At 44.6% G+C, this 25,411-nt stretch overlaps 1 protein-coding gene across 10 annotated transcripts in view; it reads left to right on the forward strand.

Annotated features, from left to right (window-relative positions):
* CTIF (cap binding complex dependent translation initiation factor) overlaps window positions 1-25,411 on the forward strand; it is a 349,613-nt gene that overhangs the window by 76,723 nt on the left and 247,479 nt on the right. For 8 of the 10 annotated variants that reach the window (XR_007356637.2, XM_048849819.2, XM_048849821.2 and 5 more), the window contains exons 2-3: window positions 10,579-10,791; window positions 19,564-19,647. Coding sequence is in view for 9 of the 10 variants with exons in the window: in XM_048849819.2 (XP_048705776.2) it covers window positions 10,612-10,791; window positions 19,564-19,647 (264 nt within the window). In the remaining variant the exon portion in view is untranslated. The remainder of the gene's footprint in view (window positions 1-10,578; window positions 10,792-19,563; window positions 19,648-25,411) is intronic. The other 2 variants (XM_048849822.2, XM_048849824.2) reach the window with 1 other exon arrangement.

Genomic DNA, 25,411 nt, shown 5'->3' on the forward strand with positions numbered 1-25,411 from the left:
ATTGTTAAGGGGAAGGTGCTGCCGATTGAATCCCAGGATCTCAATCCCTTTTCTTTAGGGGTGGCCTGCCTGAGACAAACTCAATGGAGTGAATTTTGAAATGGAATGAATTTGGAATTCTTATGCCAGGAAGCAGATGTCTCAGAGATTTTCATCAGATCCGCAAGCTGTTACGCATGGAATGAATGCTGTGTCATGGGCCTGTGAAACTTTTACAGCACCAGGTTGGGGGCCCCACAGATTTGTCCGTGTGCGCGACTGTTGTTCATCAGCAATGTAAGTGTATGTGGCACTTGAAAACAGATACAAGATGTGCAAAGCAAAAATAAATAATTATGCATACAAAAAGGTCCCTGCCCAGAAGAGCTCATGTTCTGAAGGCCCAAATATGTAGTGTGGTGAACAAACCAAGACTGGTTGGCAGACATGCCTGGTACAGATGAGGTTTGTGAAGGTGATTTGAAATAGGAGAGGGAGGGCACTTGGTTGAACAATAATTGGGAAACCTGTCCAGTGAAGGATGCAGCAAAGAAGAAGGCGTGAAGCTGGAAGTGGGAGGAGACGAGAAGCAGTAAACACAGAGGCTTGAGAAAAATATAGGAAAACATGAAGTGTCTACACTAGTGCTCTACTGCCCCCTGCCATAACGATCAGGCTAGTGTGGCACTAGTGAACTGCTGCACTTCTAGGTAGAGAGAGAAAACTGGGTGCTAGCAGAAGAAATTGGGAATTCCTTTACCATAAAAAAAATCACTTTGTATAATGCAGCTCTTCCAAGCTGCATCCTGCGACCCTCTAGAACTGAAGGTTGATTCAAACAAACTGGAACTGTGTATGTAATATATATACTTTGTGCACCTAGATAAAAATACAGATGTGGAGGCTAAAAGGGCCTTTCTGTTGGATAGGAAGACACAGGAAGACACACCTTGATATACATTAATGTCTTGCCAGATTTCCAGCCGGGGGGGGAATCCCATGTGAAATTGGGATGAAAAAGGGTGGGAAATGCCTCCAACTCCGCTCACTTGAGTCCTGTCTCAGTTGTGTGCTGGTAAGATCTTCCCCCATTCTTTATTCCCTCACTTATTTATCTCCTCACTCTCACATCCTTGAGGCCATATATCCTAGCCACCATCCTCACAGCTAAGGATTCTTTTGAGAGCACATCTGTAGTTTCCATTTAATAATTAGCATGAATTAGCTAGAGGCGTCACTGGTGAGAAACATGATATCTCTCTGGGCTGAGCTCCTGTTATCTGTGTCGTTCCCTCTGAGGCTCTTTTTGTTTTTAATAAGACTTGGAATCCTATTCGTGGAGCTAATGTGTGACATTGATCTACATAATGAGCCTTTTTGACAATCTGGGCACATTTGGGAACAATTCAGTAAGCATATGAAGTCCTTTAGCCAGAACTGTTCATTCTGAGCTGATTCAGAAGGATGCCAAAATTGGGCAGAAATGACAGAAGGCAGGAGTGAGTTAGGTTGAGAACAGGGTTTTTTTTGTTTTTTTTTCTTCTTTATTTTTCTCTCAAAGTGGCTTAAAATCTGCTTCATAATTTCATAATTTGTTGGACACAGACAAAATATTAGGGGCGTGACAAAAAATGTGGCGGACAGAACCCTGCATATATAGCCTACAGAGAGGTGAGAACTCCTGTTTCTTCTCATTAATAGGCAACAGGAAAGAATACAAGTTGCACCTTAAGAGCCTGACCCAAAGCCACTGAAGTCAGTGGAAAGACTTAGTGGATTTTGAATCAGGCCCTATGAAATCAAAGACATAAGCATTCGGACCCTTTTTCTGTAAGGTGTGAATGGTTGTTAGCAATTAGATCAGTGGTGGGCAACCTGTGGCCTGCGGGCTGCATACGACCCGTCAGGGTAATCCGCTGGCGGGCTGCGAGACAGTTTGTTTACATTGACAGTCCGCAGGCATGACCGCCTGCATCTCCCAGTGGCCGCGGTTCGCCGATCCTGGCCAATGGGAGCTGCGGGAAGCGGCGCAGGCTGCAGGGACATGCTGGCTGCTGCTTCCTGCAGCTCCCATTGGCCAAGAACGGCGAACTGCGGCCACTGGGAGCTGCGGGTGGCCAGGCCTGCGGACGGTCAATGTAAACAAACTGTCTCGCGGCCCGCTAGCGGATTACCCTGACGGGCCGCGAGTTGCCCACCACTGAATTAGATCATTGTCAATGTGAGTGATCCAAAGAGGCTTCCATTATTTTGTCACATGTGAATGCTGCCGTGCTTTGCAGTTGAAAATTAAGAGGCTATCATTAGTTTGTGACTTGCATTCGCACTCAGAATTTGCTGGAGTACCGTGAGGTGGGGCAAGACAGAGTAGTGCAGTTAACCCTGTACTGTGGGTTTTATTTGTACGTTTCTCGCCACTGTATAATATGGAAATGCAGCCAACCTCCTTTCTTACTGCTTGGTTCTATTCCCATCTTTTGCTTCTGAGTTGCTGTTTGACTTTGTCCAAGTCAGTTAGGCCAACATTTTCAAATGTGTGTGATTAAATTAGGCACCTAAATAGGTGGTCTCCTTTTCAGAGGCGTTGAGCATCTGTAGCTCTCATTGACATGGATGGAAGGTGAGAGTGCTTAGCAGCTCTGAAACTCAGGTTGTTTATTTAGGTGCTTAGCTTTAGGTGAACATTTTCAAACTTGTATACCTAAGTGGCTTTCTCAAGTCATGTATTAGTGGTAGTGGCAGAAAAAGGGGAAAGATCCCAGGCATCCAGGGTCGGGGATCTACACTAATCACTAACGCCCTGCAAATCTGCAGATATCCGCTTCATATCGGCGGATATCCGTTTTATATCGGCGGATCATTTTTGCAGATCGGATGAGGATACAAATTTTGTATCCGCGCAGGGCTCTACCGATCACTTAAGTAATGGTCAGTGTAAAGGCAGAAGCTTACAGTCACTGATCACTGACCTTTACTAATATTGTTGTTTCTTTGATTGAGAAAACATTAAACCTATTCCAGGATAATGGCTGGATAAGGAATTGGCATATTGGATCAGTTCAATGCTTCATCTAATACAGCGGACTTTCTCTTACAGTGCACAGTATCATATGCTTCTGAGGGCAGGTGCTTGAGTCCCCACAATGGACAAGTGTGGAATGACCTGCCCATTTCCATCCCCAGTCAGCTAGTGTGTGACGTAAGAACATAAGACCGGCCATACTGAGTTAGACCAATGGTTCTTCTAGCCCAGTATACAACTAATGACAGTGGCCAAGCATGAGGGTTTATATTTCTTCTTTTCTTAGCTTGTTAATAATATAACTGTGGATGTTCTCATTACCCATATAAACTTATACTCCCTTTTAGAATCCTAATATCCATGATATCTTGTGGCAGTGTGTTCCACGGGCTAGATAATAAGACAGAAACTATCATATTGCTTCTATATAAATCCATAGTACACCCACATGTTGAATACTTCATGCAGATCTGGTCACCCTATCTCCAAAAAGATACATTGGAATTGGAAAAGGTAATGAAAAGGACAACAAAAATGATTAGGGGTATGGAACAGCTTCCATATGAGGAGAGATTAATAAGACTAGGACTTTTCAGCTTGGAAAAGAGTCAACTAAAGGGGTCTATAAAGTCATGACTGGTGTGAAGAAAGTAAATAAGGAAGTGTTATTTACTCCTCATAACACAAGCACTAGGGGTCACCAAATGAAATTAACAGGCAGCAGGTTTAAAACAAACCAAAGGAAGTATTTCTTCACACAACTCGCAGTCAACCTGTGGAACTCTGACCCAGAAAATGTTGTGAAGGGCCAGACTAGAACAGTGTTCAAAAAAGAGCTGGATAAGTTCATGGAGGATAGGCCAGGATGGGCAGGGATGCAAACCCATGGTCTGAAGTGTCCCTAGCCTCTGTTTACCAGAAGCTGGGAATGGGTGAAGGGGGATGAAACACTTGAAGGTTATCTGTTCTTGTTATCTAACTTGAAGGGGAAAGGAGTCCAGGAGAGCTGGCTGTATTTCAAGGAATCTCTGTTGAGGTTACAGGGACAAACCATCCCGATGAGTCGAAAGAATAGTAAATATGGCAGGCGACCAGCTTGGCTTAATGGTGAAATCCTAGCGGATCTTAAATATAAAAAAGAAGCTTACAAGAAGTGGAAGGTTGGACATATGACCAGGGAAGAGTATAAAAATATTGCTCGGGCATGTAGGAATGATATCAGGAGGGCCAAATCGCACCTGGAGCTGCAGCTAGCCAGAGATGTCAAGAGTAACAAGAAGGGTTTCTTCAGGTGTGTTGGCAACAAGAAGAAAGCCAAGGAAAGTGTGGGCCCCTTACTGAATGAGGGAGGCAACCTAGTGACAGAGGATGTGGAAAAAGCTAATGTACTCAATGCTTTTTTTGCCTCTGTTTTCACTAACAAGGTCAGCTCCCAGACTGCTGCGCTGGGCATCGCAAAATGGGGAAGAGATGGCCAGCCCTCTGTGGAGATAGAGGTGGTTAGGGACTATTTAGAAAAGCTGGACGTGCACAAGTCCATGGGGCCGGACGAGTTGCATCCGAGAGTGCTGAAGGAATTGGCGGCTGTGATTGCAGAGCCATTGGCCATTGTCTTTGAAAACTCGTGGCGAACGGGGGAAGTCCCGGATGACTGGAAAAAGGCTAATGTAGTGCCAATCTTTAAAAAAGGGAAGAAGGAGGATCCTGGGAACTACAGGCCAGTCAGCCTCACCTCAGTGCCTGGAAAAATCATGGAGCAGGTCCTCAAAGAATCAATCCTGAAGCACTTGCATGAGAGGAAAGTGATCAGGAACAGCCAGCATGGATTCACCAAGGGAAGGTCATGCCTGACTAATCTAATCGCCTTCTATGATGAGATTACTGGTTCTGTGGATGAAGGGAAAGCAGTGGATGTATTGTTTCTTGACTTTAGCAAAGCTTTTGACACGGTCTCCCACAGTATTCTTGTCAGCAAGTTAAGGAAGTATGGGCTGGATGAATGCACTATAAGGTGGGTAGAAAGCTGGCTAGATTGTCGGGCTCAACGGGTAGTGATCAATGGCTCCATGTCTAGTTGGCAGCCGGTATCAAGTGGAGTGCCCCAAGGGACGGTCCTGGGGCCGGTTTTGTTCAATATCTTCATAAATGATCTGGAGGATGGTGTGGATTGCACTCTCAGCAAATTTGCGGATGATACTAAACTGGGAGGAGTGGTAGATACGCTGGAGGGGAGGGATAGGATACAGAAGGACCTAGACAAATTGGAGGATTGGGCCAAAAGAAATCTGATGAGGTTCAATAAGGATAAGTGCAGGGTCCTGCACTTAAGACGGAAGAACCCAATGCACAGCTACAGACTAGGGACCGAATGGCTAGGCAGCAGTTCTGCGGAAAAGGACCTAGGGGTGACAGTGGACGAGAAGCTGGATATGAGTCAGCAGTGTGCCCTTGTTGCCAAGAAGGTCAATGGCATTTTGGGATGTATAAGTAGGGGCATAGCGAGCAGATCGAGGGACGTGATCGTTCCCCTCTATTCGACATTGGTGAGGCCTCATCTGGAGTACTGTGTCCAGTTTTGGGCCCCACACTTCAAGAAGGATGTGGATAAATTGGAGAGAGTCCAGCGAAGGGCAACAAAAATGATTAGGGGACTGGAACACATGAGTTATGAGGAGAGGCTGAGGGAGCTGGGATTGTTTAGCCTGCAGAAGAGAAGAATGAGGGGGGATTTGATAGCTGCTTTCAACTACCTGAAAGGGGGTTCCAAAGAGGATGGCTCTAGACTGTTCTCAATGGTAGCAGATGACAGAACGAGGAGTAATGGTCTCAAGTTGCAGTGGAGGAGGTTTAGATTGGATATTAGGAAAAACTTTTTCACTAAGAGGGTGGTGAAACACTGGAATGCGTTACCTAGGGAGGTGGTAGAATCTCCTTCCTTAGAGGTTTTTAAGGTCAGGCTTGACAAAGCCCTGGCTGGGATGATTTAACTGGGAATTGGTCCTGCTTCAAGCAGGGGGTTGGACTAGATGACCTTCTGGGGTCCCTTCCAACCCTGATATTCTATGATTCTATGATTGTTCTGTTCATTTCCTTTGACGCACCTGGCATTGGCCACTGTCGGAAGAGAGGATACTGGGCTAGATGGACCATTGGTCTAACCCAGTATGGCTGTTCCTATATTCTTATGTGGAATAAAGAGAAAGAACTGGAAGTCTTAGTACAGACGCTAAATTATGACTTAATTGGAATCACAGAATCTTGATGGGATAAGTCTGATGACTGGAATATTGTTATAGAGGGGTATAGCTTGTTGACGAAGGACAGGGAGGGTAAAAAGGGTAGAGGTGTTGCATTATACATCAGGAATATATATACTTGTTCTGAGGATCCAGAAGGAGATGGGAGGTAGATCAGTTGAGAGTCTCTGGGTAAACAGAAAAGGGGTAAAAAAAAGGGGTGATATCATAGTACGGGTCTATGGCAGATCAACAAATTAGGAAAAGGAGGTGGATGAGGCATTTCTAGAATAACAGAAATATCCATAACACAAGACCTGGTAATAATGGGGGACTGTAACTACCCAGACATCTGTTGGAAAAATAATACAGCAAAACACAAAATGTCCAATGAGTTCTTAAAATATATTGGGGACAGCTTTTTGTTCCAGAAAGAGGGAGGAAATAAGGAGGGGGACAGCCATTTTAGACTTGATTCTGACCAATGGGGTGAAATTAGTAACAAATCTGAAGGTGGAAGGCAATTTGGCTGAAAGTGATCATGAAATGATAGATTTCATGATTCTAAGGAAAGGAAGGCGTGAGAACAGAAGAATAAGGACAATGGACTTCAAAAAAGCAGACTTTTACAAACTCAGAGAACTGGTCGGTAAGGTCATGTGGGAAGAAAATCTAAGGGTTAAAAGTAGCTCAGGAGAGCTGGCAGTTTCTGAAAGAGACAATATTAAAGGCACAGCTGCAAGGGAAGGATAGGAAGAATAGTAAGAGGCTAATATGGCTCCATCAGGAGCTCTTTAATGACCTTGAAAATAAATTTTAAAAACCTACAAAAAGTGGAAAAATGGCCAAATTGCTAGGGAGGAGTACAAAAGAATGGCACAAACATGAAGGGACAAAATCAGAAAGGCTGAGTCGCAAAATGAGTTACATCTATCAAGGGCCATAAAAGGCAATAAGAAGAGGTTCTTTAAATACATTAAGAGCAGGAGAAAGATGGAGAAAAGTGTAGGTCCTCTACTTAACAGAGAAGGAGAGCTAATAACCGATGACATCAAGAAGGCTGAGGTGTTTCATATCTATTTTGCTTCACACTTCACTAGAAAGGTTAACGGTGTCCAGATACTCAACACAATTAATATTAATAACAAGGGGGAAGGAACACAACCTAAAATAGGGAAAAAACAGGTTAAACAATATTTAGGTAAGTTTGATGTATTCAAGTCAGGAGGGCCTGATGGAATTCATCCTCAGGTTCGTATTGAAATCGCTGAAGGAATCTTGGCACCTTTAGCAATTATCTTTGAGAACTCATGGAGGATGGGTAAAGGTCCAGAAGATTGGAGAAGGGCAAACATAATACCTCTCTTTATACAGGGGAATGAAGAGGACCCGGGGAATAATAGACTAGTCAGTCTAACTTCCATACCTGGAAAGATACTGGAATAAATTATTGAATAATCAGTTTGTGAGCACCTGGAGGATAAGAGTTATAAGGAATAGCCAGCATGGATTTGTCAAGAACAAATTTTGCCAAACTAACTCAATTTCTTTTGTTGACAGGGTTACCAGTCTAGTGAATAGGATGAAACAGTAGATGTGATATATCTTGATTTGTAGTAAGGCTTTTGACACAGTTTCACATGACATTCTCATAAGCAAACTAGGGAAATAGGATCTAGATAAATGCATTATAAAGTTGGTGCACAACTGCTTGAAAGACCATTCTCAGAGCATAGTTATCAATGGTTTGCTAACAAAGTGGGAGGACATATCTAGTGAGGTTCTGCAGGGGTCTTTCCTGAGTCTGGCACTATTCAATATTTAAATTAATGATTTGGATGATGGAGTAGAGAGTATGCTTATAACATTTGCATATGACACCAAACTATGAAATGCTACAAGCACTTTGGAGGACAGGATTAGAATTCAAAATGATCTTCATAAATTGAAAAATTTGTCTGAAATAAGATGAAATTCAATACAGACATGCAAAGTACTACAGTTAGGGAAAAAAATCAAAAGCACAATTACAAAATGAGGAATGACTAGCTAGATGATAGTACTGCTGAAAAGGATCTCAGGGTTACAGTGAACCACAAATTGCGTATGAGTGATATAACAATGTGATGCAGTTGTGAAAAAAGCTAATCTACTTCTGGGCGTGTAGTAACAGAAGAGTCACATGTAAGACGTGGAAGGTAATTGGCCTGCTCTATTTGGCACTGGTGAGGCCTCTGCTGGAGTACTGGAAAACTGTTTTGGATACCACACTTTAAAAAGGACGTGGACAAGTTGAAGAGAGTCTAGAGGAGAGCAACAAAAATTATAAAAAGTTTAGAAAGCCTGACCTCTGAGGAAAGATTGAAAGAATTTCGCATGTTTAATCTAGAGAAATGACAGCTGAGGGGGGGACATGATAGTATTCAAATATGTAAAAGGTTGCCAAAAAGAGGTTGGTGATCAACTGTTCTCTATGTCCACTGAGGATAGGACAAGAAGTAATTGGCTTAGTTTGCAGCGTGGGAGATTTAGGTTATATATTAGGTTATATAAACTTTCTAATTATAAGAGTAATTAAACACTGGAACATATTACTTAGGGAGGTTGTGAAATCCCCATCACTGGATGATTTTAAGAACAGTTTAGACAAATGCTTGTCAGGGATGGTCTAGTCTGCCTCAGCATGGGGGGAGGGGAAGACTAAAGGACCTCTTGAGGTCCCTTCCGGCCCTGCATTTCTATGATTCTATCCTATATGGCAAATCTTGTTTCTATCACAAAGATGGACTTAAAGGCAAGGACGCAGGGCATTTCTCTGTGTGGAAATGAGAGGCTGTGAAATCAACAACTCCTTCAGAGCAGATTTATCTGCTGTCTAGAAATCAGCAAACTCAAGAATGATTTTATGAATAAGTAGCACCAACCTCAAATTAAATCCACAGTTTCCTCATGGGACCTTCAAGTCAGGCTGCGACTGGAGGTGCACTGTACAATGGGATAAATATATGGTATGCCCCATCGTGTATAACATGAAGGCTTGATTTGTGAGCAGAGCTAAGTGTCCTGAACTTCCATTAACTTCACCATTCAGTGCCATTCCAGCACAGGCTAGGAACAAAACTCACCACCAACGAACAAGGTTTTATGTGTAAAGGGGATTGTGTGTTCTTTCTCTGGAGACAGCAATAAATTGCTTACCTCCTAGTGCAGCTCTGGTGTGTAAGTTCAGACTGAGACTAATGAGATCCAAACCACCCACTGCTTTCCCCTGTGGTTTCCAGCAAATGGGCTCATGAAGAAATTGGGTTTTTTTTCCCCTCTAATAATTAAATTTTTAGCTACCAACAACATGCAAAATAGAACCCATGTTGACCTTTCTGTTCCGTTGCACTCACCACATCTTTGACCATCTCCTGGCTGTTCCACTTGCCGTCACAGATGCTGAGGTAGCATTTTGTTTTCTACCACTATACTATAGATTCCTTTAATTATGTATGCTCCCCCGGGACTCCTCACATTCCTGTGTGTCGTTCCCAGCTGTGACCTGGTGCCATGTTGTCCATTTGTCAGCAGTACAACTAGAATAGTAATGAATGTGCTCTTCATCACTTCAGCTGTACTGTACATAGACCCTTACAGGAGAAGGTGCTGTAATGACAAGTTTGAACTTAAATCTTTGTCAGCATTTCTTTCTTTGGATCTGGGTAATACATTATTGACTAGATTGTGCCAGACAGGCACAGAGGGGTGACTATGTTTTCAGCTTTCCGGTAGGGAAGGAAAAAAAAAGCATTTCTAGCCTTTTTCCTTCACTTTCTTTGTTCTGTATTGAAATTTATAATTGTCACTGCTTCGCTTTTCTAGCAGTCCTTGTTTGGTACTCGTTCAGTGCTGCAAAGAGCAGTTTCAGGCCAGTGTATCTTTCACTGCTAGGTTATGGAGAATAGCATTCTGGATCTTCTGCTTTAGAACATGTGTATCTGCCACTCGAGTTTTTGTGAAGGAAAGATTTGAGTAGCATTAAGGCTTACGTTCTCTTTTAGCCCTGCTGTTGGAAGTTCGTGTAACTGTAAACACAGGAGCATTCAACAGAAGGCACTGTACTCACTAACCAGTATATTGGGGCTTTGGTACATTGCTTCTGTAACTGGACTTCTTTTTGTACTTAATAGGTGTTCTGAAATATGAAGGCGCATGCTTGTGACTGTCACCTAAGGGAGAATGCAGTGTGTGTGTGTGTTACATGTGTTTGTGAGTGTGTATGTAAAGTATTTTGCTTGTCAGACTTGTGGCTTTATGCAGCGGACAAGGAATTAATTTGTATTTTCTCTCTTTTCCCAGGCCCCCTCCATTCTCAGTTCCTTCCCTGGAGTGATGGAAAGCTCCTCTGTGGCCTCTGCCTCCTCTGAGGCAGGGAGTAGCCGATCTCAGGAAATCGAAGAGCTGGAGAGGTTCATTGACAGCTACGTCCTTGAGTACCAAGTCCAAGGTCTGCTGACCGACAAAACGGAAGGGGACGGGGAGAGTGAGAAAACGCAGTCCAACATCTCGCAGGTTAGTGCAACTGAACATGAGGAGTTAAACCAAGATGCGGGATCACCATGAAATGGTGTCCTGCTCTCTAAGAGATGGGCTGTTGGGTTGGATACATATTATGTGCATTTAGCTAAGCGGGCATCTACAGATCTTGGCAGTGAAGGGTGTGCGGGATAGTGCACTGGCAGATTCTTGCTCCTTGAGATGGCTAGTAAAGATCTTTTGTCAATTACATTCTTCAGCAGAGGTTCCCAAAATAGCCCTAATGTTTTAGCTTCTGTAGAAACACCTCTGAGTTTTAATTTGAAGAGAAATTCTGTCTTCTCATAAATATCAGCTCTCAGGGCACAAAGGGCTGGAGTTTCTGCTCTGATGAACTGGGGCTGGGAATTGCTGCTCCTACTGGTGGGAGGAAGAAGAAAATCTGTGCGCATGGAAGATAGAGTGGAGAGCTGGCTTCTGTGGCTCAGATCAGCAATCTGCTGCTCTGATGGAGTTGTTAGGAAGGAGTGACTGCTCTGTACTGCAAGTGGGTGCTTTGTTAGATTACAGAGGGGGCCAAGAGAGAGATACTTTTGCAAGGAACTATGCAATTCCCTTCCCGCCCCTACTCATTGCACCACCAGCAAAAACACAGCGACCCACGCCCCGTATGGACTGTTTTGTCTTGACCTGTCTGAATGGGATGTGTTGCAGTAACACTGGCTGAGGGATATTAAGCTTGGCAGAGGTGCTGACTTTCTATTGTGCCGGGGGGTGCTCGGCCCCTGCTCCGCCCCAGATCCTGTCCCCGCTCCACCCCTTCCCCCAAAGCCCAACCCTTCCTCTTCCTGCCGCCGCTCCACCCCCGCCCCACCTCTTTCTTTCCCATCCTGTTCTGCCCCCTCCCCGGAGTGTGCCCCGCCTTTGCTCCTCCCCTTTCCCCCTCCCAGTGCCTCCTGCACACCGCTGAACAGCTGATCACAGCAGGTGGGAAGAGCTGGGGGGAGGGGGCGGAGCTGATTGGGGGGGCTGCTGGTGGTTGCTCAGCTCCCACCTTTCTTTTTCCCCGTGGGCGCTCCAGCCCGGGAGCACCCCCGGAGTCAGCACCCCTGAAGTGTGGTGATGTGTTGAGCAATGGAAAAGTGCTTGTTAGAACCTAAAGACCTGTACTGCATTGATTCTAAGGGTAGCTCCCACTGATATTTGGGAGCACACTGATTCATGATCAAATGCAGCACATGGCCCAGAAACCTCCATAAATGGATGCGTATGGCTGCTGCTCATTCAGTGACCTGCGGGCTTATTGCAAAATTGCCATTTTTTGCTAAAAGACACCTGATATATTTCTGGTTTGGAAGGGTGCAAAGGCCCAGGAGAGAGGGATTGTCTAAGGGAGGAATGGTTTGGGGTTGTCAGTGGAAGGGGTACAACTAGAAATAAAACTAGAAAGTTACATACTAGGGATGTAATTTTTAAAATGGACAATTTGGGCTGAACGTCATAAAAAACGAGAGCTGTCTCCTGAGCGAAATTGTTGGTTTGTGCTACCTTGGGCTAGGCGCATTCCAAACAAGTAAAATGGTAGAGATACTGTCAAGGTTCCTCCCCCACTCTGAACTCTAGGGTACAGATGTGGGGACCTGCATGAAAAACTTCCTAAGCTTATCTTTACCAGCTTAGGTCAAAACTTCCCCAAGGTACAAAATATTACACCTGTTATCCTTGGAATGGCCGCTACCACCACCAAACTAATACTGGTTACTGGGGAAGAGCTGTTTGGACGCGTCTTTCCCCCCAAAATACTTCCCAAAACCTTGCACCCCACTTCCTGGACAAGGTTTGGTAATAAGCCTCACCAATTTGCCTAGGTGACTACAGACCCAGACCCTTGGATCTTAAGAACAATGAACAATCCTCCCAACACTTGCACCCCACCTTTCCTGGGAAATGTTGGATAAAAAGCCTCACCAATTTGCATAGGTGACCACAGACCCAAACCCTTGGATCTGAGAACAATGAAAAAGCATTCAGTTTTTTACAAGAAGACTTTTAATAAAAAATAGAAGTAAATAGAAATAAAGAAATCCCCCCTGTAAAATCAGGATGGTAGATATCTTACAGGGTAATTAGATTCAAAAACATAGAGAACCCCTCTAGGCAAAACCTTAAGTTACAAAAAAGATACACAGACAGAAATAGTTATTCTATTCAGCACAATTCTTTTCTCAGCCATTTAAAGAAATCATAATCTAACACATACCTAGCTAGATTACTTACTAAAAGTTCTAAGACTCCATTCCTGTTCTGTCCCTGGCAAGAGCAGCATACAGACAGACACAGACCCTTTGTTTCTCTCCCTCCTCCCAGCTTTTTGAAAGTATCTTGTCTCCTCTTTGGTCATTTTGGTCAGGTGCCAGCGAGGTTACCTTTAGCTTCTTAACCCTTTACAGGTGAGAGGAGCTTTCCCCTGGCCAGGAGGGATTTCAAAGGGGTTTACCCTTCCCTTTATATTTATGACAGATACGTTTGAGAGGAAGGATGGTCCAGTGGTTAGGGCGCTAGACTAGACCTGGGTTCAAGTCCCTGCTGTGTCACAGGCTACCTGTATAGCCTTGGGCAAATCACTCTGTGTCTCAGTTCCCAATCTGTACAATGGGAACAGTAGCACTTCACTGCCTCACAGGGATGCTGTGTGAATAAATGCATGAGAGATTGTGAGGCACTCAGATGCTCTAGAGAGAGGGCCTATGTAAGTACTTAAGACAGTACACAGATGCAGTCCCTGCCCCTAAGGCCATATCTTTAACTATTGGTACTGCCCTCAATTTAATTTAAAATTGAAAATGGATTCAAGCATCCAATTTCATACCTAGGTTTGGAGCTGGATATTGAATACACCAAGGTCAAGGTGTGTTTGAGTCCCTTTCTTTGTTACAGTCATTATTTTTGTATTGCGGTAGCTCCTAGGAGCCCCTGTCATGGACTGGGACCCCATTGTGCTAGGCACTGTACAAACAGAACAAAAAGACAGTCTGTGTGCCAAACATGATTTATTTAAAAATAATCCTTTTGGATGCATGGGAGAGTGTACTGTCAGGAGAAATCCCACCCTGGCAGAGGGATGGAATAGAAGACACATTCCAGTCTTTAACTGCTCTGATTTCTGTGAGCCTTCCAGTCATCATAGAAAGACTTGGTCTTGTTGTTCCACTCTGTGCATTTGTTTGCTTCCATGATTGACTTTTCTTTCTGTAGCTTGTATTTAGCTTTTCTGCTGTGCCTGAGGCCATGGTGGCTACTCACATCGAAACCCAAAGTGCAGCAGGAGTCAGGGTGGAAGGGTTTTGTTTTGGTTGTGTGTCCATGCCTCTCACAGTGAGGTCACTAGAAGTCCTGAATCACCAGGGGACCAGTCTTATTTAATATTTTCATTCATGATCTTGGCATGAAAAGTGGGAGTGTGCTAATAAAATTTGCAGATGATGCAGAGTTGGGAAGTATTGCCAATATGGAGAAGGACTGGAATATCCTACAAGAAGATCTGGAGGACCTTGAAAACTGGAATAATAGAAATGGGATGAAATGTAATAGTGCAAGGTTATGCATTTAGGAACTAATAACCAGAATTTTTGCTATAAACTGGGAGCATATCAATTGGAAGTGACAGAGGAGGAGAAAGACCTGGGTGTATTGGTCGATCACAGGATGTCTCTGAGCTGCCAATATGATGCAGCCCTGAAAAAGACTAATGCACTCCTGGGATGCATCAGGCGAGGTATTTCCAGTAGAGAGAGGGATGTGTTATTACCATTATATAAGGCATCATCTGGAATACTGTGTGCAGTTTTGGTCTCCCATGTTTAAGAAAGATGAATTCAAACTGGAACAGGTGCAGAGAAGGGCTACTAGGATGATCAGAGGAATGGAAAAGCTACCTTATGAGAGGAGACTAAAGGAACTTGGCATGTTTAGCCTAACCAAACAAAGGCTGAGTGGAGGTATGATTGCTCTGTATAAACACATCAGGATAAATACCAGGGAGGGAATGGAGTTATTTAAGTTAAGTTCCAATGTTGACATGAGAACAAATGGATATAAACTGGCCATCAACAAGTTTAGGCTTGAAATTAGATGTAGGTTTCTAACCACTGGAGGAGTAAGGTTCTGGAACAGCCTTCCAAGGAGAGCAGTGGGGGCAAAAAACCTAACTGGCTTCAAGACTGAGCTTGATAAGTTTATGGAGGGGATGGTATGATGAAACTGCCTACAATGGCATGTGGCCCATCTGCAACTGCTAGTAGTGAATATCTCCATGCCCAGAGATGGGCACTAGATGGGGAAGGCTCTGAGTTACTACAGAGAATTCTTTCTCAGGTGTCTGGCTGGTGGGTCTTGCCAACATGCTCATGATCTAACTCAGAGGTGGGCACACTATGGCCCGCGGGCCACATCCAGCCCGCAGGGCCCCTGAGCTCCTGGCTGGGGAGGCTAGCCACCGGCCCCTCCCCTGCTGTTCCCCACCCCGCAGCCTCAGCTCACTGTGCTGCCAGCGCTCTGGCTTGCCACTCCTGCTGGGCAGCGCGGCGGTGTGGCTGGCTCCGGCACGGTAAGGGGACAGGGAGCAGTGGGGGTTGGATGGTTTTGGGGGGGGAGCGGTAAGGGGACAGGGAGCAGTGGGGGTTGGATGGTTTGGGGGGGGGAGCAGTCAGGGGACAAGGAGCAGGGAGCGGTTGGATAGGCGTGGGAGTCCCGTGGGCTTGTCAGGGGGTGGGGGTATGGATACGGGTCGGGGCAGTCAGGGGAACAAGGAGCAGGGTGGGTTGGATAGGGCAAGGGGTTCCGGAGGGGGCAGTTAGGAGCAGGGGGTCCCGGGAGGGGGTGGTCAGCGGACAAGGAGCAAGGGAGGTTGGATGGGTCGGGGATTCTGAGGGGGGCAGTCAAGGGGCGGGAAGTGGGAGGGGGCAGATAGGGGGCAGTGGCCCGGCTGTTTGGGGAGGCACAGCCTTTTCTACCTGGCCCTCCATATAGTTTTGCAACCCCGATGTGGCCCTCGGGCCAAAAAGTTTGCCCATCCCTGATCTAACTGCTCACCATATTTGGGATTAGGAAGGAATTTTCCCTCAGGTCAGGTTGGCAGAGACCCGGGTGGGTTTTCACCTATGGGCGCAGGTCACTTGCGGTTGAAACTAATGTAAATGTTGGATTCTCTGTAACGTGAAGACATATCATCATGATTTGAGGACGTCAGTAACTCAGCCAGATGTTTTGGGTCTATTACAGGAGTGGGTGGGTGAGGTTCTGTAGCCTGTGATATGCAGGAGATCAGACTACTTGATCACAAATGGCCCTTTCTGGCCTTAAAGTCTGGGTCTTTTTCCAGTTTTCCACGTCTTCAAAGGATGTGCAGGCTTCCCATCCTGGTGGAGGTTCAGGAAGCGATTTAGTAACGTATTGGGCGTTTGTAGTTCGGTTTGCCAGCTTGTCTCACAGAATAGTCTGTGTCGGTAGTGAACCGACAGTGAAAGCAATGTTTGTGATGCTGCATTTTATAGGAGGGGCTGCTTTTGCAGCGATGTGATCTTGGAAGTCAAATGGCTTTCAAACACCAATAAAAAGACAACTCTCTCTCTCCGCGTGGAAGTGCCTTGTAAAGAGCCCTGCCGTGGTGACAGCCCAGAGAGACTTGTTTCCTTTGTGACTGATGTTGGATCATGAGTGAATAACAGCAAGGGACCATGCACTGGGAGGTGCATTGGCATTTCCCTGCTCAGAATGCAATGCAGGGAGCAGGGATGGCAGAGCTGCTCTAGAGACTTCCTTACACCCCTAATCTGCCCCATCGAGTTGAGCTGGGTTGGGTTGGGCTGGGAGTTGGTCACTTTTAACTATAGTTTCAAAGAGGAACATAGGGTTGGTTAGATTCTGCATCTTGTTCTGCTTTTACATGGTGCCTATCACGTTATATCCTGGGGGAAGATATGTGCAGAAACCAAGCCAGTGACAATTGTAGGCCCAGTGGCTCAGAAGGAAGCAGCTGTTCTGTCAACAGGAAAAATCGGGAGAATGAGGGTTGACATACCAAAATAACTCAAAGTGAACTGACCTGATGAGAAAGGCCTTGATGACTGTTATAGAGGGACTTGGGCAAATGTGCCCAGGGAGACAGTTCCATAGAGAGGAGGTGGTCTGTGAACTGAGAAGGCCCCACCTTGAGCCAGATGTGCTCAAGGACCATTATGAAGGATATGATTGTGAAGTGATTCTGTGTTGTAGCCAGCAGTGAAAGGAGGTCGGGGAGAATAGGAGCTTGAATTCCCTCCCTGTGTCCTGTCGCTGTTTCACTTATGAAACAATATCCAATAAGCACCAGCCGTGGCTCTGAATGAGGACTGGAGTTTTTAATAATGGACAGTATAAGAGCTCAGATCTCCACAGGTTTCAATGTAAAGGAGGCATTTGTCCATAGCACCTCTTATTCACAAAACTATTCATGGCTCCTTAGACCACCCAAGCAATAGGCTCCACTATGTTATATGGGCAGCATCTGTAGACGGGGAAGGAGAGAAGCAGAATGGGGCTATGGTGCAGCTTCACGAGAATGACTGAGCGTGCTTGGGAGCCCAAGGAGGAGGATTCGTCTATTGACTTAGCTACTGCCTCTCAAGGGTTTGAATTTACTGTAGTGATGGAAAAAACCCTTCCATCACTGTAGCAAGCATCTACACTACTGCGGCATACCTGCAGCACAACCATGGTAGCACTTGTAGTGTAGACATAGCCTTAGACTATATTTTCGGGCAAGTCACTTGTACTCTCTGTGCCTCAATTCTCAATGAGTTTAATAATGTTTTCCTTCCCAACAGAGGTATTGTGAGGGTAAATTCATTCACTGACATGTCTGAAGTGCTCAGATAGTACAGTGATGGAGGATATTTACTATAAGTCCCTAGAAAGGGGAGGAAGTGTTAAATGCTACTGTGTATCATGAATTGGCTCTAGTCTCCATTTCCTTACCCTAGCCCTTGAAGTCCTACAGCAGTGGCATTTCTGCCAGTGGGGCACTTGGGATGCTGCTCCAGTCAGAAGAAAACAAGAGAGAATAAAGTGAGAGTAAAATAAATGTAACTTCTGCTTAATTTGTGCCAGGACTTGGCAGTTCATAGCCCCGGCACCTCTCGGCTTGGCAGTTCATAGCCCCGGCAACTCTGGGCTTGCTGCATCAGTTATGAATGTAAAAAAATTGCTTGAGCCCCAGCACCTAATTGCTTGAGCCCCAGCAGTATGCCGCTTTCAGCTGTTAATATAACAGAATAGCTGTCCCATAAGACAGGTTTCAGAGTAGCAGCCGTGTTAGTCTGTATCCGCAAAAAGAAAAGGCATCTGATGAAGTGAGCTGTAGCTCACGAAAGCTTATGCTCAAATAAATTGGTTAGTCTCTAAGGTGCCACAAGTCCTCCCTTTCTTTGTCCCATAAAGGTATTCATTCCAGGGCTGTTGTTTCTGTGCCTCAGATTGCTAAGGGGATACATGCATAATTCCAGCAGAAGGTTTTCCAGTATATCAGTAACAAGACTTCACTGAAATGTTGAACAGCCACAGCAGTGCCCTTAATAAATAAGCACAGGCACAGTTAAGGTCAATTATAATAACCTACCTAAAATGTTGACCAGGTGTTGCCACTGCCAGGAGGGTGAGATCTTATATACAGGTCACTTTTGAAGTGGCTGTTTCTAATATTGGCCCTTCATGTTTTGTGGCCTTGTCCTCATCGATCCTTAAATGGTCAGATTAATTCCTGTTTCTACTTGTGTGGAATTCACTTACTCCTTGCTTTGTGCATCAGCCTCTGTGATGTCATCAGCAGAGTAAATAGCTCTAGAATAACATTTGCCTCAAGTTGGAGCAGCAGAGAGAGCTCAGTAATGGGGCGGGGTGACAATTTTCCATCCCAACTGTTCTTTGACAGAAAATTGGGTTTTTCATGAAACGTGTCTTGTTTCAGCAGAAAACGCCAGGTTTTCTTTGAAAAAACAAATGCTCCAAAACTGAAGTACTTCGGTTTGGATTTCATGCTCTGGTGCCTCATGGGAAGTCATAGTTCAGTTTTCTCATGTTCACGTTATCTGCTATGGGTTGGTCTTCCCACCTGGGCTACATCTCTTATGATGCACTACTGCAAGATACTCGCTGGGGCCAATCATCTCTCACCATGAGGGGAGACCACTGTTCATCATGGCAGATGTAGTCCAGTCAAGTAACTTGGCCTGTAGAGAAGAATGGGAGCACGAGGCACCACGGCAGCATTTTTGGATCAAAATATCTCAATTTTCAGCTGAAATATTCTGTTTTTTAATTTTTTGCTGAAAAGTCAACTTTTTTATGGAAAATTTCCTTTTTTTTTTTCTTTTTTCATTTTTGGCAAAAGATTTTTCATGAAAAAAGTGCATTTTCTGATCAGCAGTGTCTTTTGTGAACAGTTCCTCTTGCCAAACATGAACACGTCAGTACCGTAGAGTTTCCTTGGGTTCCAAGAACATAGAATATCAGAGTTAGAAGGGACCTCAGGAGGTCATCTAGTCCAACCCTCTGCTCAAAGCAGGACCAATCCCCAATTTTTGCCCCAGATCCCTATATGGCCCCCTCAAGGATTGAACTCACAATCCTGGGTTTAGCAGGCCAATGCTCAAACCCTATCCCTCCTATCCCTCCCCCCAGTCTGATGGTGTTTTGCTAGACGCAGGGGTTTGATTTGACAGTTTTCCCAACTTAGCTATTATTTTACACAATGCCTTTCTATCCTTTTTGCAGTGGACAGCGGATTGTAGTGAGCAGCTGGATGACAGCTGTTCCTCATCGAGAGGAAAGGGCTTACCGTCTCACGAACACAATCAGGTAGGGAACGTGCTTAGCTCTTCCTGTCAAAGCTCTTGCTCTTTTAACTCAGGGTCACTGAGCCTTGGTGTTGTCAGCATTCACTTTCCTAGAGGGAAGAGATGATTCCTGGAGTCTGCGGTGACTCCTCAGTTAAGGAGGAGGAATAGCAGTGGAAGCAGATAGTGAGAATTTCAATATGGAGGTTCCCGGATCTTGGAAGAAGAGTTTTTGGGCTATAATGACTTAGATAGGCCAGGACACTAGCTCCTTTGAGCATTGTACCTCCCTTAGCACTCGTACAGGAGCTGTACTGTACCACTTGGTCATTGTTGATTGGTGTATTATCAGGCTTGAAATGAAGCTTTAGACTTTGTGTTCTGAATCCTGGAAACTAGACATGGGAAAGACCTATTGAATCATCTAGTCCATCCAGTAGCAAGGGAAGATTATGTGTTTGGTGTGTAGGTGTGGGTGGAGTAGGAGGCATGGATTTCATTTCTTATCACTATCCAGTCTGAAATTCTGTTTCATCCCTCTTCTCCAGCTAAGGCAGCCGGAGACCTTATCTTTTCACCCACCCTGAAATAAATAGTCAATCAGGAAAAGCCAACCTTTCCTCTCCTAGCAAAAACCACTGTCAACGGAAAAGCTCCCCACTTGAAGACAGACCATTTTAAACAGAAATATATTTCTGTCCAGCAAAGGGCAGAGAGGGCTTGGAGGGTGCTGTTGATTCATGGAGAGCTTTTTAAGAAAAGCCCCGTGAGATAGCAACTCAGTGTCAAAGTCAGATTGAATATGTGAACTAAAATTCAGGTATGGGAGTCTTGTGTACAGCATGTTTCAGAGTAAGAGCCGTGTTAGTCTGTATTCGCAAAAAGAAAAGGAGTACTTGTGGCACCTTAGAGACTAACCAATTTATTGCATGCTTTGTGTGTATAAAAAGATCTTCTACACTTTCCACAGTATGCATCCGGTGAAGTGAGCTGTAGCTCACGAAAGCTTATGCTCAAATAAATTGGTTAGTCTCTAAGGTGCTACAAGTACTCCTTTTCTTTTTGTGTACAGCATGTGAAAGTATGTGCCAGCTGATATGTTTACTGCAATGTAAGGATCGTGTTCTAGGAAGAAAGAAGAGACTGAGTTAAATATCCATGTGGGCGAAGTCTGATTGTGGAGGTTAGATCACAAACCCATCATAGCCATGTGTTGTAAAGTAGATGCACTAGTGAAAGCAGAGTACAAGATGGGGGGAGGGATAGCTCAGTGGTTTGAGCATTGGCCTGCTAAACCTAGGGTTGAGAGTTCAATCCTTGAAGGGGCCATTTAGGAATCTGGGGTAAAAATTGGGGATTGGTCCTGCTTTGAGCAGGGGGTTGGACTAGATGACCTCCTGAGGTCCCTTCCAACCCTGATATTCTATGATCTGTGTATACAGTGAACAGGAGGGTAAAGTTCCGTACTGGCACACACATGGTTTCCTGCCTATTACTTTCCTTCCTCACTTACGTGAGAGGGCCCAAGACTGAGGCAGCAGAAGAGTTTAATAAGTAGCTCCAGAGAGAGCATGTCCCACTAGTCAGGGCTTCTGAAGCAAAATGTTGCAGTGCTGGAAGTAGCAGCATTCTTTCTATTTTGGCATATGGATAAATCAGCACTCCCATCTCCTGCTGGCAGTTCCCCCTGGGCATCACTCATCACCAGCCAAAACAGGAAAGCAGGTCGCCTCGGAACCGTGGCAGCTGTTGTGGGACTGGAGCATTTTACAGTGGTACGGTGTAAAATGAGCTCGGTACGTGAATTGCAAGAACACTATGAACAAAGCGTCTGGAAAATAAGAGCTGAGGTTGAATTCATAATTTAAAAAAAAAAAAGAATTCTCCAGCGTCAGCCAATTCTGTCTTAGCCACTAGTTCCCAAACTGTGCTCAACAGGGCGCTGGGGGGTGGTTCTCTGGTTACTGTCTGGTGATGTGGTGGTGGCTCTTTTCAGCTCTTTCTACAGGTATTCGAGCTGTGAACAAGGAGGAGCTAACCGAGCTTTATCCATTAGGGGCTGGAAGGATTGGGAACAGAGCCACTCTGTGCTGCTATTTAGACAGAAAGATCTGAGGCAGCTGGGAAACCTATTCAGGGGAAGGGCACGAGAAGCACATGCATAGGATGACAGCAGACCACGTGTCAGCAAACCTGTTCAGGAAGAAGAGTTGGTAGAGGGAGAGGAAATGAGCAAAGTAAAACCTTTTTCAGTCAAGACTTTTTACTGAATTCAGGACAGTTAAAGGGATGTTTTCATGTGGACACTTTCATGTCCCTTTGACTGTCATGTGCAGAGGTTTGTAATAATCACCATTTGGAGCTTGCACAGTTGCCAGTGTAGGGGTAGGTGCTGGGGGCCTGTATAAATGGGAGGTGCCCGCAAGACACATCTCAGTAACAAGCCATGGTCCATGCTATCAGAAAGCTTGAGACACCCTGCTCCAACAGCAACCTGCGCATGAAATTGTGTGTTGAGCACTGCATTGAGATGCAGAGCTATTTCTATTCTGTGTCCCTGTCTTGTCGCTGCTTCTTCCCAAACAGATCTGTACGATCTGGCCTTCTCACTCTCCACAGTGCTATAATTGTCTCCAACAGCCCACATCGTCACCTGTCCTCAGGATGGAAATTCCCATTTACATTCAGTTCTGGTGCTTGGATAGTCTCGATGATGGATGTTCTAGAAAAGCCTAAGAAAAATAGATACGCAAACCTACGTAAGAAAGGAAGATAAAACCCTGTCCCAAAGAGCTTTGTGATGCATAGCTCCACACCAGTCAGGAAGGAGTTAAAGAGTGGGCCACCAAAAGGGAGGATCCCTGCTTAGTGCAGGGTAGCACTCTGAAGGAGCAGGACTGCAGCTCAGAGCTCACTGACCCCCAGAAGAAGGGGTTGGTGACTGGAGAAACAGCTAGAGAGCTTGGCTGGATAGGACCACTCACCATTGAAAAGGGCTGGTACTTTTTTCTTTTGTTTGCTTTGGCTTCCTGATGGCCTAGGGCTCTCTTTTTTGTGGGCTGTAGGAGTAAGTGTCTTTTTGTTTGTATTACTTTAACTGTCCCATGCAGGGGGTCAGAGACCTCGAGCAGCACAGCTAGAGGGTTGTGCCCTGGACTCCAAGACAGAAGCAGTGTCCACCCCGTCCCCAGGGGGGTGCTAGAGTATTATAGTCTACTACAAGCTTACAGTGTGAAAGGAGACAGAGCTACAGACACTTATTAAATCGAACTTATTAAACTGAAGGTGGTACACATAACTATAGATTCAATATATGGTAGCTTTGATCTCTTTCCTTCTGGACTCTGTGAAATATTCAACAGTGATTCCTTGGTGAGATTTCCCTCCCCCCCACCTTTGAATCTGCTCTGAATGCTAACTCAGCCAGCTGCTTGAAATTCTGATTCAGGTCTTGCTGATTTCATTAAGCCTACTTGGATTGCTCAGAATATTAACAGGTTACTATTTTCTTATTCAAGAGTGTCTCAGGTTGGTTTCCCAAGCAGACTAATAGCAACCGGCTTGTCTGGTTCAGCTGATGGGCTGACATGAAGGGCTGCGGGTAGAGTGGAGGTCAGTATAAGGAATGCATTTCTTTTTCAAATCGGTCATCACAAACAGCGTTCATCTGACTTGTGTTTGGCATTTTTCGGGGAAGCGGTAAAGCTTTTTGATCTCGTCCAACAACAATCTTGTTTTGTATAAACAAATAACGTTCACATATGTCCAAGTTGTCCTTTTTGATCTGCTTCTCACTATTTTGGGTTCTCTCCCAGCCTGCATCAGAGCTAATAATTATCCCGCTCCCCATTCGGTTTGCTTTAAATATCGGTGACAAATTTTTCCTGGCACTGAAAAGGATCTGCCCGCTATTGTTCTTCCTTCCCTGTCAACAATCATCTCTTTATTACTGAGTTATCCTTAGAAAACTCTTGGTGAGGGTTGTGCTCCACTTACAGATGTTGGTTGTTGATTTTTACATGTAACTTTCAACATTTTAAACAGATTCATTCTTAAAATGTTGGTTTTAAATGTGAAATACAAATCACTATTAAAGCTGGCCATTAAATGTTTATTTCCCACAAAAAATGTTGATATTAACATTGAAATTTCTCTGAAACTTTTGGAGGGGTTTGTTGAAATACTGAAAAAAATCCGTTTTCTTCCAAGTTTTTTTCGTTTTCAAAAAACCTTGTTGAAAATGGGCTCTCTTACTGCAAATTCCATTTTGATAGAAATGCCTTATTTTGGTTGAAAAAGCCCATTTTGAGCTAAGTATTTAGACGAGCTTTAGTCTCTATGCAAATGTGTGTTTGTAAACTGTTTTATCCTGTGTGCTGGGATCTTGTTAGACCTCAGGAGCAAGAAGGGTCTGACCTGGTAGGAAACTCTGAAGAAAAACCGAGGGTAGTGTAAAGTGTGTTTATGCAATAGGTGGCTCTCTTCCCTCTGAGTCAGTAGCAATTCAGAGCCAGATTTTCAAAGTTATTTTGGTGCCTAAAGATGCAGGGGCCTAGAGGAGTTTTCAAAAGTGCCAAAAGCGGGTTAGGCACCTGAGTCCCTGAAAATTCTAAAAGACATTTAACAACATCTTTAGGTACCTAAATACCTTTTGAAAATCTGACCCCCCCCGGTGCTTCCAGGGGGGCAGTATACTTCTGGCAGTGCTTTTAAGAGGCCTGATTCTCCATTGCTGTGCGTCTTGTGTAATCTCTGTGCAAAATGATTGTAAAACAGTCGTGTGTGTGTGTGTGGAGAGTTCTAAGTTGGTATCATCTTGCACCCAGCTTGCATGCCTTCTGCACAGATGTAAGTGACAACTCAGGGTGTAAGGCAGTGGCAAATCTGGCCTAAGGTTCTTCCCGCTTATGATCATTAAAGAGCTTAGTAACATTTTCAAGTTAACTCCTGGTGTGCTCAATCAGATAATTGCATTCTGCTTATCTAAAATTCTCCCTGCAGTTTCAGTTGAATACAGCATTTGCTTCCTGACCTAGTTTGCTGCATGTTTCTGTGCCCTGCTAAACAGTATTTGAGTGGTGATCTCCTTATAGAGTCTGTATAGCACTTTGTGAGCCTCTGGGGTGAAAACCACTATATCACTGTATGTAAAATATCATCTTTGTGACACATTCCCAATGTAAATGAGGAAAGATTAGATAATTGAATAATTTTAATCTTTTTCAGTTGGAAAAAAAATTGTAAAGAAAAGGCCTGCTGGGAAAATTATATAAAACACTTTATTTGTATTCCCCTGGTGAGGACTGTTGCAAATAGGAATCTCTTTGATGTATTTTTGAGAGGAATTCATTAAGTAGAAAGGCTTCTGAAAATGTATGTATTTTAAAAAAGTCCAGCAGAGATGTTCACACATGAAAGGACTGGTAACTGTGTGTGAAATGGGTCTTGTATGAGGGTTTGTTGGTATACATTTAGGATTGCCTCTTTCCTCCAGGTGGGGTAGAGACTTCTGCCACCTGTTGCATCTGTCATAAAGCTTAGACTGTCAGCTTTTGAAGGAGGGACTGACTTGATTTTGTAGCCTGTAGCACAAAGGGGACTTGATCCATGGTTGTGGACCCTACTTGCTATTGTAATTTAAATAGAAAATACTATTTTTTTCATGAGTGGTGTAACAATGAGTTGGTATCCTGAAAAGACTGACAAGACCCTCCTCTCCTCCTCCTGCTCAGTCTTGCCTTCTTGTTGTGGTTGGTGAGAGAGAGTTAGTAAGAGCAGACCTTTTC

This window comes from Caretta caretta, chromosome 5 (assembly GCF_965140235.1).
Source record: "Caretta caretta isolate rCarCar2 chromosome 5, rCarCar1.hap1, whole genome shotgun sequence".
Taxonomy (NCBI): Eukaryota; Metazoa; Chordata; order Testudines; family Cheloniidae; genus Caretta; species Caretta caretta.